This window comes from Staurois parvus, unplaced genomic scaffold, assembly GCF_062004578.1.
Source record: "Staurois parvus isolate SC_StPar_1 unplaced genomic scaffold, SC_StPar_1.0 ptg001302l, whole genome shotgun sequence".
NCBI lineage: Eukaryota > Metazoa > Chordata > Amphibia > Anura > Ranidae > Staurois > Staurois parvus.
The window spans coordinates 2103274-2117637 of record NW_028319098.1 but is presented as its reverse complement, the minus strand read 5'-3'; the positions used below and the strand labels follow the sequence as shown (position 1 = coordinate 2117637).

At 40.9% G+C, this 14364-nt stretch overlaps 1 protein-coding gene across 1 annotated transcript in view; it reads right to left on the bottom strand.

Annotated features, from left to right (window-relative positions):
- Window positions 1-3439: 3439 nt before the first annotated feature.
- Window positions 3440-14364, bottom strand: part of SNX16 (sorting nexin 16) — a 52092-nt gene continuing 41167 nt past the window's right edge. Inside the window, exon 8 of the mRNA XM_089660982.1 lies at window positions 3440-9969. Within this exon, the coding sequence (XP_089517108.1) occupies window positions 9864-9969 (106 nt within the window). The 3' untranslated portion in view covers window positions 3440-9863. The remainder of the gene's footprint in view (window positions 9970-14364) is intronic.

The following is a 14364-nucleotide window of genomic DNA, read 5'->3' as shown; positions in this document are numbered from 1 at the left end:
CAACCTACATAGAAGAGCTCTTGAAACAACTTTTCTTTGTCAGGGAACAACTTCTAAAAATTTCTGCATCTACAACTCATGAGACATTAGTGTGATAGTCAGTAGAAAGAATGCTCCTTACACTTGTGGTCATTGGGAAGAATTCCCATCTTACAGGTAGCTAAAAGGATCAACGGTGTCAGTGAGAACTTATCTGAGAGGCAGAAATTTCTCATTGCGTGATGGAACCTCTAGCAACCTCTGGAACCCCACAGAACCCTGGTTGAGAAACCTTGCTATAGAGGGATATGCTTTGTCTGAGGTTAACAATCACTTTACCCTTCTCCACCCTGTAAAAATCTTTGCAAGCTACATAAATAGCAGGCATTAGCATCTTGTAGTGAATAACTGCACATTGTTGTGAACACTACTACTTCTGAAACTTACTCCATTGGGAGTCATTTGTTCCACCTGTTTAGCAATCAATTGCTAATCCTAGCTATTAATCACTACTAGCAGGTTGGGGTTACAGAAACCTCCTGTGTAGCTCTAGCTTAATGTGGGTAAATCTATCAGTAGCAAGACGTTTAGGCTGGGGTAATTGCTATGCCTAATATCATGCCAATGTACACTGGAGAGCTCTATAAAATCTATGGAAGTACAAAAAAAATGTATGGTGACAAGCCCTACAGAAAGAAACTGTCCATTACATTAATATCATTGTATGTGTTTTGGCAAAGATTAATAGCATTAAACATATAAATATCTCCAAATTGTTAAACCATTTAAAAACATACAGTATAGAAATGGAATCATTGCCATTTTTGTAGGGGAAATCATCCTTGACTGGATGCAGCACGCTTCACTGATATTACTGTAGTTCCTCCATGGCCTCTAAGTCCCTTTCACACGGGGTGGACTTTGCTTTCATCAGCAGGGAATATGTCTGCTGATCAGAGCGGGTGAGTGACAGGGCCGTGTCTGTTCATTTTATGCAGAGTGGATATGGACAGAGTCCATTCAGCTCTATGGGCAGCTGGGAGTAAATGAACTCCACTGTCCGTTTACACCTGACTGCCCTCCAATTTGATCCACTTTGACAGAGGGTAACGGATCCCCTTCTGTTTTTTTAGTTGACCAGATCAGACTGGAGGTAGGTAGGTGTAAAAAGACACAAGTCTGTTAACATCTGCTGGTCCATAGGGGTGAATGGGGGGTCCGATCAGGTCCTCCCGAAAAACTGACAGGCAGACCTTATCGGACCTTTCGTGTGAAAGGGACCTTAGCGGTTTCTCTGACTCCAAGCTGAATATCTCAATGTCTTTCCTATTTGTCACCTCTCTTGTTACCCCTGACAACAGCATCTTTTACTAAGGCACTTTATTTAACCTTCTATGGTCTATTTATGGGAGAGCTGTAAAGCAGAGTTTATTCTTTAGATTATATTTTCACAGTGGATGTTCTCAAAATATTAGTTTAGCACTTTTTCTTTCCTTTTCTGTTGTAGATACTCATATTGATTAGTACATGGGTTTTATCATTCATGGATAAAGTACACTATATTAGTTTTACAAAGTACATGCTTCAGATTGTTGTCTACATCTATTCATGAAAACAAGGATTTGGCAGTTTTTGTTGTAGGAGAATCACTCTTTTAGTTGGTGCACATTTTACATATTGTTCTGACTTCACATGCTGAACACATTTCACAAAGAAGCCTGTATATTTCTCCATGTCTAGTTTCTCTTATAAAAATAGCAAGCTGAAAGGCTCCAGGATTTTTTTGTTCACCTTCAGCTTTTGCTTCTTTCCTCTGCAGTGTCTTCTCTTTTTGGCTCTTTTTCCCCTAACAAACCCTCAAAGTTCTTGGGACCAAATGTCAACATACAAATTGACTATTATTAACAAATCCTATAAATTTGAATTTCATATACTGTTCTGGTATTTGACTGCCTTCTTTACTTCAGGTTACCTATCAGAGGAATTAGATTGCTCCATGAAAGTTGTTTGAGGACAATTCATATTATGTATGAAAGTTGTAACATTGAAGGCAATGTAACTTGAATCTTACGGTTACGCACAATGCAGGTAATAAATGTGTCAACATCTGATATGTATTTTACTATGATACATCCTCTGATAACACCCAAATAAGGAATGCCAGAACGCAGCTCAATAGCATTTTTTTGCTGCCCCCCTCAAGTTTAAACAAGGGCCTAGGACCTCATTCACACGGGGCATACTACAATGAGGCTGTTTAGCTGCACAGCAATTTACACGGCTTCTGTCTCATGCAGGCTGTCCCATCATGGTCAATTAAGACACAGCGGCTGCAGGGGGATGCACAGGTGTTCAATGCATTCCAGTGCAGGCAGTCCCACTCATGTAAATTGGGATGCAGTGGCTGCATGGACAGAGCCACGGCTCCCAACTTGACATCCGTGTGGGTACATGTCCCTAAACTCACACTGTCTGCATTTGGGGCCATGCACCAGACCTGCATGGACGTCAGATCTGTCCTTCCAGCCACTGTATCCCAATTGACATGAATGGGACTCCCTGCACAGGGATGCACAGAGCACCTGTGTGGGTAAACACGGCCCTCCATGGGCATACGTTTTAATACACCCCCATGTGTATGAGGCCTTAGTAGGAATTTTATAAGTTATGTTGTGTTTATGTATGCTAATAAGGATTTTAAAGTTTTTTTTTTAGATAAAACAGCAATTTGATCATTTCCATTGCACAACTCCTGTGGGGCCTAAAAAATCAGTAGCGCCTTCTTTCTATTCTACTAGTCATGTGATTTCAGAAAATATATGGTTTGGGGAAAGGGGGGGGGGGGATCTTTTACAAACTCTGAAAGCTGTAAGTGAAAAATGAAACCCTCCAGATTTTTTACAGAAATATGCGTTTTGCGTACATTCAATTTTCACTAAAAAGGTTGAACTATAAAATTTGCAAATATTTGTTATTTATTACCTCGATACAGGTTAAACTTTTATATTTAGTAGGAATCTAGCAGGAATTTTTTTAAAATGTGCTGTGTTTTTATCTGATCATACTGATTTTAGTATATTTTTCGTGAAAATATTGTTTTGATAAACATTTGCGCAAATATCAAGGGGTCCAAAAAAAATCAGTTTATTTTTATTCTACTGGTATTTTTATTCTACTGGTCATTTGCTTTCAGAAAATATATGGTTTGGGTGGGCTTTTATAAACTCTGAAAGCTGTAGTGAAAAATAAAATGCAATGGAGAAATTGCAAAAATGGTCCAGCCAGCTGAGTTTAAAAGTGGAGCTCAGGGCCTTGCAGCGAAGGGGTTAAAAGGGTCTCTGCTTTGACTAGTATCAGTAACTCTTATACACTCTTATAGAAAAGATTTATAATCCTTATGAATGGTGGCAGGTGAGTTGCTTAACATATGAATCAAGCATAAAACACACATCATATACTGTTATATTGTACACAAATGCATTTATGATTTACAGAAACTTGAAGAAACATGAAACTGTATGTGCCAAAATAATGTGATGTTCAGAAACCACACTGGATTAACTAGTGCTCTCTGCAACATTACTATACACATTTTAATGAATATACAGTATAAAACAGCGCATTTCAAACAATGCATCACTTTACCATTAAAAAATTATAACCAATGAAGTGTAGACATATATTGCTATAAATGTCTTAAAAAGGCACTCTTCCCTAAAAAGAAAATTCAAAACTGCAAACAAGAATATCCATACAAATGACTTTTCCTGTTAAATTCCAAAAGCTCAACTATACATGGGATTGTGAATAGCTTAATAACAAGAGATCACTCCAGTCATCAGATGTGTCACCTACAGTTTACATCATGTTCCAAATGAAGCAACTATTAAAACGAGATTCTTTCCAATCTACTAGGAGACTGGAAGAAGTTACGGTGCAGCTAAGCCCTTAAAGCTAAACTCCAGCCAAATTGTATTTCATTTGGAAAAGAGTGTGGAAGGGTTAGAGCCTCTGTCAGCGTTGAACTACTGTCCGTCCTTTGGCAGACATTTCCTAAAAGAAGCAATAGGAAGACACCAACAGGCAAAGACACCAAAAAACATTTCTTTTCTAGCAGAGGGAGGAGGGACAGAAACTTCCGATATTGCTCGTATACCTGTTCATACGTGCAGTTGTCCCGGGGACAGCACCGACCTCTATTTTTTGGTAAAAGAGATCATCACCTTACTTGGTAAACAGAAGGTGGAAACGCCGCAAATCGGAACGCTGGAAGAGATTGTTTGAAAGTCGGCACCTGATTTAAGCTTTGGAATGCAGGGGGAAGTTTTGTAGTGCTTTGAGTGGCGCTCCAAGTTCTTTGTATATGGATTGTCCTAGACAGGGATCACCATCTGAAAAATGTTAACCCTTTTCCATTCTACCCAAAAGATAAAAAGAATATGGCTGCAGTCGAGCACAGAAAGTATCCAAGTACTGAAAAACATGTAGGCTGCTAATTCTGACTATATTTTGAAAATGCTAGTTACCTGGCCATCTGTTCTCTTTTCTTGAGTCTTTTACATGGGTAATACTTATTCCAAGTCAGAGGCATTGGATCTGCATAGAAGACAACTCAAACTTTAAAGAAGTAGAAGTCAGCAATGACTGCCTGCATGTTACTCCTGTACATGTTTTCTTTTAGGTGTAGATATTATCATAAGCATTTTGGCAATAGTCATTTCGCAAGACAAACATTCCAGAGCCTGTCAAGTGACTAACAAGCAGTGGTATTACTGAATGACTACTACTGAAAACTACTCTACGCAAATGAATATAAACAAGAGGAGTTTTTTTATATCCCACATTTAAGGCCTCCCTCAGACCTTTGTGGCCCATTGCTGCATTCATGTTAAAGTACATTGTGTTAGGGTAGCCCATTCATGAGCTGCTATTGCAAGAAAAAATGAATGGCACCACAATGCACTGCCATACATTACGGCAATGCATGGTGAAATGTCTGTGTTACTGCAATGCATATATCTGTAGAAAGCCTAAGGCCTCGTGCACACTGGGCATTTTTACAGCTGCTGTTTTGCGCATCAGGCAGTTTTTTCTACAACCATTAAACTCCCCAGCATGTTATCCTATGTATTCATGCACACATAGGATTTTATCAGTTTTTTGGCAGGGACGTTTTCAGGCTGGAAAAAAAGCCCAGAACTGCTGTGTTTGAAGAGGAGTTTTTCAGCTGTAATAATGCTTTAACGCTGCAAAACATGGCTATTAGGCTTTTGTGGGAGTATAGTTTTGCTAAAAAAAATGCTAATGCAAAAATGCTAAGAGATGTGACAAAGATTGCGTTTTTAAACACAGCATTCTACAGCTAATGCTACTGGCGTTTTTATGACGTCCACTGTTTATTAGACCTTGAATTGTTACTAAACCCAGGATCCTGCATTCACTATATCTGGTCTTCCACAGTACACAGAACAGGGAAATGCAATTATATAGCAGTCTTGTGACTTCTATCAGTGCCCAGCTGAGCACTGGTTAATCTTGTAGGAGGAGTTTACATTCTCCTCTGACTATCCTATGAGGCTGCATGACCCCTGACCCTCTGTTTTGACAATGTTGATTGGCCGTGTGCTGATTACATACACCCTCCCCTCTAGTAACACACACCAAACTGAGCATTTGCAGAGTGTCTCGTATGTCTCTGTACTATCAGCAGATGGATTGGGGTCTGTGGAAGAAAGGGAGGTAAAAGAGAAGGCAGGATCAAACAGCCTTTTTACACAAAGCAGAGGATTAACCCCTTAGGGTCCACAGTGAGTATAACAAGCATGCTTTACTGCATATACAGACTGATTTTACTGTTGTGGGTTTAGTAACATTTTAAGATTAATTTGTCACATATCAGATAATAAGGACTCCAGGCAATAAAAACACAGCATGCAGCAGTAAATATGTCCCATAAGGCAGCATAAAAAAATAGAAAAATCTGTGTTTATGATCTGTATTTGGACTGTAGTTATGCATGTAAACCCTTGTGCTAGTATTCTATAGAGTACAGTGTACCTGGACTCTACTGACCACTGCCACTGCTCAGAACCAATATGTAAATATGAACAATGTGTAGCCAGCAGCGCTGTCAGTCATTACACACTATTGATGTTTACAGCTCCTCTGAATGAGTCATTTATGTGGTGGTGCATGCTCAAAAGGAGCCCACTTCTTCAGAATAGGCGGAGGTCATTCTGCGCCTGCAGCAGCAGCCAATAAGGCCCATGTATACTGGTAGCACAAATCTAACAGTGTACGGACAACTTTTTATTGAGGATCTAGCGGCCAGCAAGATCCTGCATAATATTGATAAGGCCATGTGAATGCGGACTAAGCTAATGGTCATGAGACAAACTTAGATCTTGAGGCATCACTAACAGGTCCTAGTTTAAGGGCTGGTTCGCAATCATAGGAAAGAGGCGTGAATTCCAGTGTGATTCAAATGAGATCCACGTAAATCATGTCAGACCACACCAAAAGTAGCGAAGGCACTACTTTATAAAACACACAGCAACTGGATCACATGATGCTACTGTACCATGCAATCCAGTGCAGGCAAACACACTTTGCATTTGGGGTGTCGTTATGACACCTGCTGCAGATCTCAAGTGCAGGGCATTTTGAACACGGTGCAGGAAATGCACATGGAAAATGGGTTTCCAGTATCAAGTTTTGATATGAACTGGCCCTTATACTGTATTGTTTACAAACACAAGTGTGCCAATACAACCTATTTGTAATAAATATACAAAAGAAGTGGTAATATATAAAATGACTTCCACACTAGAAATGCATGTGATATTATCTGTAAGCTTTAAACTGACTTTCTTCAACTAATAGAATACAATGTTGTAGATCTAGAAATGGGACTCATTTACTGCATGTGAGAAATAACAACATGAACAAAGACGTGTCTCTTTAGAAATGGCTTAAAAACAAAGAGGCACTGTTCTCTTTAAAGCTGAACACTGGGAATTCAGCCACTTTGTTAAATATGCTGGCATACTATGAGTCAGGCCCAACAAGGTGCATGCCATCTCCTGGACTTACCTCTTAAATTTACATCACATGACAGTTTTACAGAGCTCTGGAGCGCAGTTATCACTACACTCATGGGGCTCTGAGATGTGCTGTGTTCTCACACTTAACATCTATGCCAGTCCCCTCCCCTCTGCTGTTCATTCACAGAAGCCTTTGTATTCTGTGAATGAGTTCACAGAATACAATGGCTTCTGTGATTGGGCAGGAGGAGGGGACGGGTGGGCAAAGAAGCTACATGCAACTTTTAAGCCTCAAGAGTCAAGACCAGAGGGTCCAGCGTCGGAGTGCTGGAAACATAGCGATAGTTATACTCTGAACACTAAGAGAAAATGCAAACTGTAAATAATATCAGTCTACAAGGTGGTGTGCACCTTGTTGGACTTAACCCCTACTAACCCAGCACAGTTTACAAAGTAGCTGAATTCCGGGAGTTCTGCTTTAAGCTACTACCCACCAATATGCAGAAAGAACATGAACTGGGGAGGGGCAGGCTTTACAACAAGGGAACCATCTTAAAAAAAACTTGAGAAATGAAACAGAGCAGAAAAGTGGATGATATGCCCATAGAGACCAGCTGTCCTTTTTTATTCTCTAATAAAATGAAAAAAGAAATCTGATAATTGGTCAATGACTTTAATTTTGGTCTGATCTTTATGTTCTCAGTTTACGGTTTCTGTCTGTGAAAGGTCCAATGCCATGATCTTCCTTCTTTGGACCTTATAGCAGCCTCTTTTTTTAACCACTTGTCAGTGAAACACTAGTTTCTCCATAGGAGTTTATTGGGCCACAGCACTTGCTGTATGACCAAGAAAGGGAAATACTCAACAAAGAACCATTAGAAGACTCGATCAGGAACATGGCAGTAAGAAAAGCTTATCCATCAGTTTCCTGCATGCCTCATTACTAACTCCCTGAGCCTGAACATATTACCCCTTAAGAATTGAAGACAAAGTGCAATCTGGTGGAAAAATCACGTATATGTGTCTGAAACAATCAATGCTACTTTAAAATGTTTCACCCCGTGTGCTCAATTGTCTGTATTTCAGGGTACAGTGATGTCACTAGCTCCTTGTGCATTCTCTGGCCAAATATAACTTAAGATACAAAATGGCTGCCTCTGATATACCATTTACATTACAATAATTTTGCTTTGGCTACCACATTGTATATCTTCTCAATATTAAAACATAAAACTTATCAAGGAAACAAAAAAATATAATACAGAGCACATAAGAAGACCAGCTAACCATGGTGCAGAATGCAAAACAAGTTACGTGCTCGTCTGTGAAGGTTCTTATTGATCCAGGTCACGGCATATCCAGTAGTTAGTCACATTCAACTGGACTTGTTCTGTAATGCTGAAAGCTATGAAACGTCTTCGACATTACTGAACAAGTCCAGTTGAATGTGACTAACTACTGTTAGATGAGTTATTTGCTTCCACATCAAAGATGCAAGCTTAGCAAAAAAAAAAAAAAAAAAAATGCTTTCCTTTACACTGCATAACGTACACAAGCATCCATTTCTTCTCAATATATAAATACTTTGGAATTTGGTACTTCTAAATTCATAGTTAAAATATTGGAACATATATATATGTATAAATGTATATATCTATAAAACCATCTGGAAATTAGGATTGTGTTTGAAGACCTGCCATGAACGGAGATATACTCGTAGGATAATTAAGTTCTTCATAGGCGGGATACAAATCCAGTTTATTACAGAACCCTCTTCCCAAGGTCTCCCTCTAGTGGCGTGTGGGAGTAACAGCAGCACAGTAGAAACTGAAGGAGGCTGCAAGCCTTGAGGGGCAGAAGGGGGAGGGCATGCGGGCCTTGCAGTCATGATCTGAGCTGAAAGTGCAGTTATCTCTAAATATTGTTTATATCCAATATGTTGTGATCTCACCTCAATGGTCAGTGTGAGGAAAGGTGTCACCTGAAACACAGCTATAGCTCTTCTCTGAGACATGGGACACATGATTTTGCACTGCAGAGGACCATAACACAAGCAATTAGAAGACCAACAATGCTGGGTAAGAGCAGTTCATATTTTATACATAAATTGACAGGCAGTATTATTGAATTCCATCTCCGTTCATGACAGGTTCTCTATCAAACTGAAGAGTAACCACTTAACCATCCCTTAGATTGAGGTGCTTTCTGAAGCACCAAAGTACACAAAGGTTTCAGGTCTTCATTGAAACTGACACTGAATCTCCAAGGGAGTTGCTGGAGGTCAGGTGTGCTGCCTACACAGCAGAGTTACACGAGTCACACTGCTCTAATAATAGGACAACCTGTACTCATATGTTGTTGCTCAGTTACTAGAAAATCTCTCTCTGAGCCGCTGCTGATTAAAATAACACGATTGGCAACATCCACAGCAGGAAACAAGTGATTCTTTGTGTGGAAAAAGAAAGAAAGCAGGAAGCAGACTTGGCAAAGCAGAAGAGGCCCGTGTGGCACTGATGAGATTAATGTGGACTTCTACAAAAGTGCTTCAAACAATGCCATTCTCACACAGGCACAGCTAGACAGAAATGTATCATTAATGTACAAGAATCAAAAGATGGGCTTTGTTTATTCAGTTCTAAGGTGCAAGCCCCCTTATGTCCTCGGATTGTATAGAAAACTTCAATGGGCTGGCCACATAGCAGCAAAGACGGCACTTTCTTGTCTTAGTGTTATCTGTGCATGTAAACATCCTGCATTAGTGAGTTAAAGGCTCTACGACTTCACTGGATGGCACATAAACACATGAAGATGAGCACAACCTGTCCAGTGTATACAGGCACATTACATGTCTTCATCTGGATCTGCCACCTCAGCAACTTCAATCTCTGGTGGAGGCTCTCCATGCGAAGACTCATTCCAGCAGTTATCATGGCTGTCTCTGTAAGAGCTGTAAATAAGAAAAATAACAAACATCAGGGTGAGTTGTAAACAAAGTACATGCAGACTGTCTACTTTTATCAATAAAATTGATCTAACATTGTAAATATAATTGCTCTGTAGCTATTTTGTAACAAAGGATAGCTAAACTTTTAAAAAAAACTGTATTTTTAGTAGCTTTTATTCTTTGTGTTCTGAAAGTGGTCATCATAGGACCAGGCCAGTGGAAACCAGAACTTGGATGGAGCTTCTGGTTCCCAGTGACGTCACATTCGATCCGTGGAACACACGTGGATAGCGACATTCCAGGACCGCAATTTTACTGCCCAGCAAGTTTACATATAAGACGGAATGATTTTATTTACATTGTAAGTGTAAATCTACAACCTATCTTTTAATAAAGTCAATACTACACTATGAGGGCTCCCTCTTCCCCTCTGATTTTTATTTGAGGCACCAGTTCATCCATTGCTATGCTCTTGTACTGAAAGCTGGAAGGAGAGAAGGGAGAGCAACAGGGAGTGAGGGAGAAGGAGAAGCTCCTCACCAGATTAAAGTGCTGTCTGACTCTTTTGCTTAGAGCAAGGAGTCAACCTGATCTGATGAGTGTGGTCACAACAGGGGTGACCGATTGATGAGCACATTATGAGCACCACTTTGTTTGATTTACCTGAGCACACAGCACTTTAATGAAAAGGACATTATAAATTCTGGATTGGGAGCACCAAGACGAACTACTTGCAAATTCTTAATTTAAAAAAAAAAAATTATTATATGCAGTTTTTTTTAATCCAGTCCTCAGATTTACACAGCTCTGCCAGATCAGTGACCTATTTATGCTGCAGTTAAAGCGGAGTTCCACCCAAAAGGGGAAGTTCTGCTTTAAAGATTGGTCCCCCGCTCCCCATTCAGGATTGGCACCTTTTGGGAGTGGGGGAAGGGAACAGGTACTCGAATTTGACAGGTACCCGCTCCCACTTCTGCTGCGATTGCTTAGGCGATAGGAAGCGGACGTTGTCCTCCTACCCTCCCTCCCCGAAGTCTTGTGGGACACGCGACAGATCCCAGAAGACGATGGGGCCATTCAGGAAGCGCATGCGCAGTGGGCACCCGGCTGTGAAGCCACAAGCTGGCACAGCCAGGTGCCCACACTGAAGATGCCAGCGCCTGGAATACAGGAAGGCCGGTGGGACAGGCTGCGGCGGGGGCAAAGCGGGATCGTGGGACAGGTGAGTGGCTGTTTTTTTAAAAGTCAGCAGCTACATCCCTCGAGCATTTCTGGCTGTGGCCATCTTGAGTAAGGTCAGATGATTTATGTAGCAATTACTTCCTATAATCCATCTGCCCTTATCTCAGGCATGCGGTCAGGAGGGTGTGCTTAGCTTAGAAAGGTCTTAGCTGTCCTTAATCTTAAATCTTACTACATTGCCACCCAAATTGCCCCTCTTGTGTCTGTTTATACTAACACCGAAATTCCTACCTGGGTTCATATAGCCATCATGGACTGCTCCCCCTTTCCAGTTTTCAACCTTCTATGGACCCCGCCACAATACAGGCCCATTCTCTCAGACCCGACTCTGCTACATTCGATGCAGTTGTGGGACTCTGAAGTTTCCTGCCCACCTGATTCTCCCTCACTTGCCTTTGGTGTATTAGAGACCCCCAGTCAAAGATAACCCAGTGGCATTTTGCTGGTGAAAGATGTGAGGGACTAAACATGCGTATGAGTTCTTGGCCTTGGATAGTATTAAGTCCTTGGACTTTCTACTTTACAAAAAGGGGTCATTTGGAGGGTATTTGTACTGCCCTGGCATTTTTGTGCCTCAACAAATGAGGCTGTCAAGTACATCAGGTTTGATTTTCAGATATATATACACCATAGTTTGTGGACTCTATAACTTTCCTACAGACAATATTCACTGCTTTGGGTTTTTTTTACCAAAGAAATGTAGCAGAATACATATTGACCTAAACTTCTGAAGAAAGATTATTTATTTGCTAAATTTTAGAACAGAAACAATGAAAAACACCGTTTTTTTTCAGTCTTGTTTCGTTTGTTTAGCAAATAATTCAAAATACAGTGGTGATTAAATACCACCAAAAGAAAGCTCTATTTGTGTGAAAAAAAAATAATTTAGGTACAGTGTTGAAAGACTGAGCAATTGTCATTCACAGCATGATAGCGCTGAAAGCAGAAAATTGGCCTGGGCAGGAAGGAGGTGAAAGTGTCCGTTATTGAAGTATTAAAATTCAGCTCACTTTTAGTAGAGAAAAAAGGAAGAATATTGTAATCTCTAATGTCACAAAATCAGCTGTGCAGCAAGGTACCCTTCAACTATATCACTAATGCCACAGGTAAGAACTGCACTTTGTTATCCATTAAGCAGAAATATTACATGCAAATGGTACCTTTAACCGGCTGCCAGAATGGATTTTAGTTGTGAACTTCAAGAGAACTTCATCAAAAGAAGCATAATAAGGCAATGTAAATGTCACATTTATACAAATGCGGCAGAGAAGAGATTAAACTCTTTATATAATGAAAGTTCTGCTTTAATGACTAGAAGGTCACTCTACTGATCAAAGTCAGAGCCATTACAAATATTTTGCCTTGTACCCAAAATTTTTTATCACCAGTTGCATTTTAATTCTCACGTGTAAGAGCTCAGCTTAAAGAACAAATTTACTTTTGGTCCTTTACAACAGATCGCTCACCCCATTTAGTGTAGCCTGCCCCTGAGTCCTTCACACATTCTAATGGCTGGTCCATACTCAGGGCAGCCCCCAGCTATTCGGTGGAGTACAAACCATTGTCCACAGGAATAATAGAGCTGTGGTGCACATGCGCACTAGGCCTAAGACCCCATTGGTGTGCTTTCCTTGCAAAAACGGTGCTAGGCCAAGCCACACAGCAACGTTTGATGCAGGAGTAAAGTAAGTAATCATATAGATGTCGGTTAATGCACAATAACCTTGTTTCCATGTATAGTTTGTGATTATATATGCATACAGAGGCAGCCATATTTACTCAATAAATATGCAGGCTCTGCCGTTGTGCAGATAGGTCTTGCAGATCCTCCTACAGTGAAGGAAATAAGTATTTGATCCTCTGCTGATTTTGATTGTTTGCCCACTCACAAAGAAATGATCAGTCTAAAAATCGAATGGTAGGTGTATTGTAACACTGGGAGACAGAATAGCAACAAAAAAGTGAAAAGAAATGCATGTCTAACAAATTATGCACTGATTATTGCATGTTCATGAGGGAAATACGTATTTGATCCCCTATCATTCAGCAGAATTTCTGACTACCAGGTGTCTTTCATACAGGTAACAAGCAGAGATTAGAAGCAGACTCTTAAAGTGAGTGCTGCTAATTTAATTTTATTACCTGTATAAAAGACACCTGTCCACAGGAGTATTTAAACAATCAGATTCCAAACTCTCCATCATGGCAAAGACCAAAGAGCTGTCCAAGGATGTCGGGGACAAGAATGCAGACCTACACAAGGCTGGACTGGGCTAGAAAACTATCTCCAAGCAGCTTGCTGAGAAGGTGACAACAGTTGGTGCAATCGTTCGCAAATGGAAGAAATACAAAACAACTGTCAGTCCCTAGGTCTGGTGCACCATGCAAGATCTCACGTCGTGGAGTGTCAATGATCATGAGAACAGTGAGGAATCATCCCAGAACTACACGTGAGGATCTTGTCAATGGTCTCCAGGCAGCTGGGACCACAGTCACCAAGAAAACAACTGGTAACACACTGCACCGACAAGGATTGAAATCCTGCAGTGCCCGCAAGGTCCCTCTGCTCAAGAAAGAACATGTCCAGGCCCATCTGAAGTTTGCCACTGAACATCTGAATGATGCAGAGGAGGACTGGTTGAAAGTGTTGTAGTTTGATGACACCAAAATCGAGCTCTTTGGCATCAACTCCACGCCGTGTTTGTAGGAGGAGGAGGAATGCTGCCTATGACCCCAAGAACACCATCCCAACTGTCCAACACGGTGGTGGAAACATTCTGCTCTGGGGGACAGGACAACTGCACAGCATCAAAGGGACGATGGACGGGGCAATGTACCATCAAATCTTGGGTGAAAACCTTCTTCCCTCAGCCAGGGCACTGAAAATGGGTCGTGGATAGGTGTTCCAGCATGACAATGACCCAAAACACACGGCCAAGGAAACAAAGCAGTGGCTCAAGAAGAAGCACATTAAGGTCCTGGAGTGACCTAGCCAATCTGCAGACCTTAATTCGATTGAAAATCTGTTGAGGGAGCTGAAAGTTCGAGTTGCCAAACGTCAGCCACCAAACTTTAATGACTTGGAGAGGATCTGCCAAGAGAAGTTGGCCAAAATCCCTCCTGGAGATGTGTGAAATCCTGGTGGCCAACTACAGG